The sequence below is a fragment of the Mesitornis unicolor genome, unplaced genomic scaffold (assembly GCF_000695765.1).
Source record: "Mesitornis unicolor isolate BGI_N332 unplaced genomic scaffold, ASM69576v1 scaffold9404, whole genome shotgun sequence".
In the NCBI taxonomy this organism is placed as follows: Eukaryota; Metazoa; Chordata; class Aves; order Mesitornithiformes; family Mesitornithidae; genus Mesitornis; species Mesitornis unicolor.
Window position 1 is genome coordinate 1,197 of NW_010180782.1, and position 3,517 is coordinate 4,713.

Below are 3,517 nucleotides of genomic sequence, written 5' to 3' on the forward strand. Positions count from 1 at the left end.
CTTGTGCCAAAGGGGAGGGAGTCTCTGCTTCTTGCTCCTTGGAGAAATAGAAGGAAGAAGCAGAGATAAATGCCTTCTGCAACCTCTGGAGAACACTGGATCCTTCTTATTTATTCTGGCAATAGAATGGTTTAGAGCAGATCTGAACCAGAACAGAAATCTATTCCTGCGTATGTGCTAACATAGCACAGCTCAAAGCAAGGGCAAATGATAGAGCCTAGCCGGCTGTGATCTGCACTGCTCTGCAGCAAACGCAAGCTCTCCACAAAGAGCACTTTTAAACAAGAACTGTCTTACAGCCTCAGTTAAAAAAAGCCTGATTTTTTAGGTTGTTACAAAGATATCTTCTGTGCAGTGATTTGGAGGAGGACAGAAGACAGGAAATAGAGCTTGTTGGAGGTTATTTTTGTCAAGAGTTTTCAGTAGGTTGGCAGTGTGTTTAGTACTTTTTAAAATTGAAGTGTTTCCACATCCCTAGAAATTTCAACAGTTTTCCTTTCAATTAAAAAAAAGTTTTCTATGACACTGTTATTCTGAGAATTGAACATTTTCATTTGTGTGAGTGTGTGTATTTCAGTATGTTTGGGTTTTTTTAATATTTGTAGAAACTCTCAGTGAAAAATCTGCATTGATATGACATACTTTTTGCTTTGAACCTTACTGCAATTTGAATGGAAATGTGTGTGCATGAATTCTATTGAAGAGATAAGGTGGAAGTAAAATGGCAGAATTAATTTGAAAAGTTCAGCTCTAATATGGGGCCTTCTGTCTGCTTTGTTAAATCAAACTGCCCACTGATGACTCCTATTCATGAGCCTACAAGTAAATGTAGAAGCAACATTGCGCATGAGGAACTGTGGTAGTGCCTAGAATGAGGTGTTCAGATTTGTATTTACATAAGTAAATTATGCAAAACTACCATTTACATATAAAGCACACAACATAAATTAATCAGAAAAAGTGAAACAGTTATCTTCTCTTTCTCCTGAAGAAAAGATTTTTATATATGCCTTACTGTTGTCCAAGTGGTTGGCCTTGATAATTTTTTCTGAGTAGTCAGATATACTTGAGCATTCAATCTAGGAAAAAAAGAAGACATGAAAAACAAAAAGAAGAGTAATTATGTGTTAGAGATCTCAGCTATACGAATAAAATCAAAATCTACTGAAGGCAGCAAGGACTCTACAGAGCATGTAACCACTGATAGAGTAAATCATACATGTGTGGGCAGGATCATGATCAATGATACCTTAATATTTAACCTGCAGTCTGTGTTTGTGTTAAACTGGCTCCTATTAAAAAAGATTGTTATAAAACTGTTGAAATGTGGAGAAAAAGAGATACAAGATATATCAATACAATACAAGATATGACCGACAAATACAAATACAAGAAATTACCAACATTATCATATTTACAAAACCATACAGACCTGCATGTTTCTTCTTATTACCCATTCTGTGCTTTACTATGAAAGGAATTATGAAGTACCTTCTAGTTTCAGATTTGCCCTTAGATTTGTTATAAATCTGAATTCTAGCATAAAAGCCCGTGTTTGCAATGACCTTTTGTATCTTTTAGAGAAATAACTGCATATCATGAATCTCTATGGTATTTTTGCCCTTTTAAAATCATGAGGGCCAAAGTTGCTGATAGTCATAGAATCATAGAATACGAGGTTTACTTCCTCCATATTTGACATGAAACTGCTAATAATACTTTGTATAATCCTTGTCTTTCTAATTCCCCTATAGGAATGTCAAATAGAATTATATTATCTCTAGTGAGGTGCTTTATATATCCAGTGAATTCCATTTAACCTCTAAAAGGCAAACTGTGCTTGACCTCTGTGATGGCACTCATAGATGGCAGGACAGTGGATCGAAGGACACAAAAATCCCTTATTTCTTTTTAGGTAGCCCACGAAACAGCTAGACATAATAGCAGTCATAATGTCAATCCTGGTCCCCAGGGGAGCATGAGCATTAATTCTACTAGCTTGGCTGTGGATGTAAACCACTCCTTAAGATACCTGACTCAATGGCCTGAACATAAACCAAAACCAGTGTGTGGACAGGAACACCAGAGCACCAGTGCAGAGAGTCCAAGGAATAAAACCCTGGGGGAGAACTCCATCCTTTTTCTCCACCCAGCTTCTTCTTCCCCTACTGTAAACTGTATAGACTCTGTGCCTTGTCTATACTTACAGCCATTATAACATACTCAGTTTTCCTGTCTGTATTCACATCTGCCTGGCATTTTCAATTCAATTGCCCATTCTTTCTGCTTGTTTTGGATCATTTGAAAATAAAGCATGAGTATGTAGGTGTTTGGACCTGGCTTTCCAACCTTTCTAAAGAAAAAGATGCAAAGAAATAAAAAGTTCCATTTGGTGAGTGAATATGAATTTCCAAAAATCAGCTTCATTTATTTATTTATCAGCAAAATAATAATAAACCAATACTCAGATGTTCCAGGAAGGAAGATATATTTCAGAAAATAAACTTGCTTTAGGGTGGCTAAAGCTATTCATTCCTATTTCGACTTGGACTCTATACTGTGACACAATTTCATTTTAAAAAGTAGCTCATTTCAGAGAAAGAAAATATTGAATTCTGTAGGTGAAGAAATAGGAAAAAAATCAGCATTGTCAAGTTTTTCACCAGTTCTCTTTCAAGTCAGTGATCTGCTCAAATCTTTCCAATTTTACAAAGCATTTGGATTTTATGAAAACTGTGTGTTCCAATAGAATATGCCTGTACCTTAGTTTACAATCATAGAATAATAGAATGGTATGGGTTGGAAGGGACCTTCAAAGGTCAACCCCACTGCAATAAGGAGGGACATTTTTCACTAGATCAGGTTGCTCAAAGCCCCATCCAACCTGACCTTAAACACCTCCAATGACGGGGCATCCACAACTTGTCTCGGCAACCTGTTTCAGTGACTCATCACCCTCATCATAAAAAAATTCTTGGTTTTGGTTACAGTTAAAAAGTTTGTTAGGGTTCATTATATGTGTGTAGCCATTCTGATGCACTACTGTGACCGCCATGATGGCTAGGGTCAGGGCAATCAAAGAAAGAAGAAAAACTGAGAGAGCTGGTTCTGTTCAGCTTGTAGAAGAGATGCCCCCAATCCAATAGCTATCTTCAACTATCTGAAAAGGGCGTGCAGAGAAAACAAAGTCAAACTCTTCTCTGAAGTGCACAGTGACAGGACAAAAGGCAGTAATCATGAGATGTGGGCCAGGGAAATTCCTCCTGATTGTAGCACTGGAATAAGTGTTCAGAAAGGATTTAAATGGAGAAATCTCCATCCTTGAAGATATTTGCAAATTGGACTGAACAAGGCCTTGAGCAACCTGGCACAGCTTGAAATTTAAGTTTGCTTTGAGCAGACTTCCAGAGGTCTTATAAACTAAATCTTTCTATGAGATAGTGGTTCTAACAGTGAGTAAGAGGGGATAAGAAGAACCAGACAGGGTAGTACATCAATTTGAACCTGAAGCAGGGAA

At 37.2% G+C, this 3,517-nt stretch overlaps 1 protein-coding gene across 1 annotated transcript in view; it reads right to left on the bottom strand.

Annotated features, from left to right (window-relative positions):
- Positions 1 to 1,015: 1,015 nt before the first annotated feature.
- Positions 1,016 to 3,517, bottom strand: part of LOC104539614 (protein arginine N-methyltransferase 8-like) — a gene marked incomplete at its 3' end in the record, with an annotated part of 40,915 nt that continues 38,413 nt past the window's right edge. The window contains exon 4 of the mRNA XM_010183194.1: positions 1,016 to 1,079. Coding sequence (XP_010181496.1) covers positions 1,016 to 1,079 — 64 coding nt within the window. The remainder of the gene's footprint in view (positions 1,080 to 3,517) is intronic.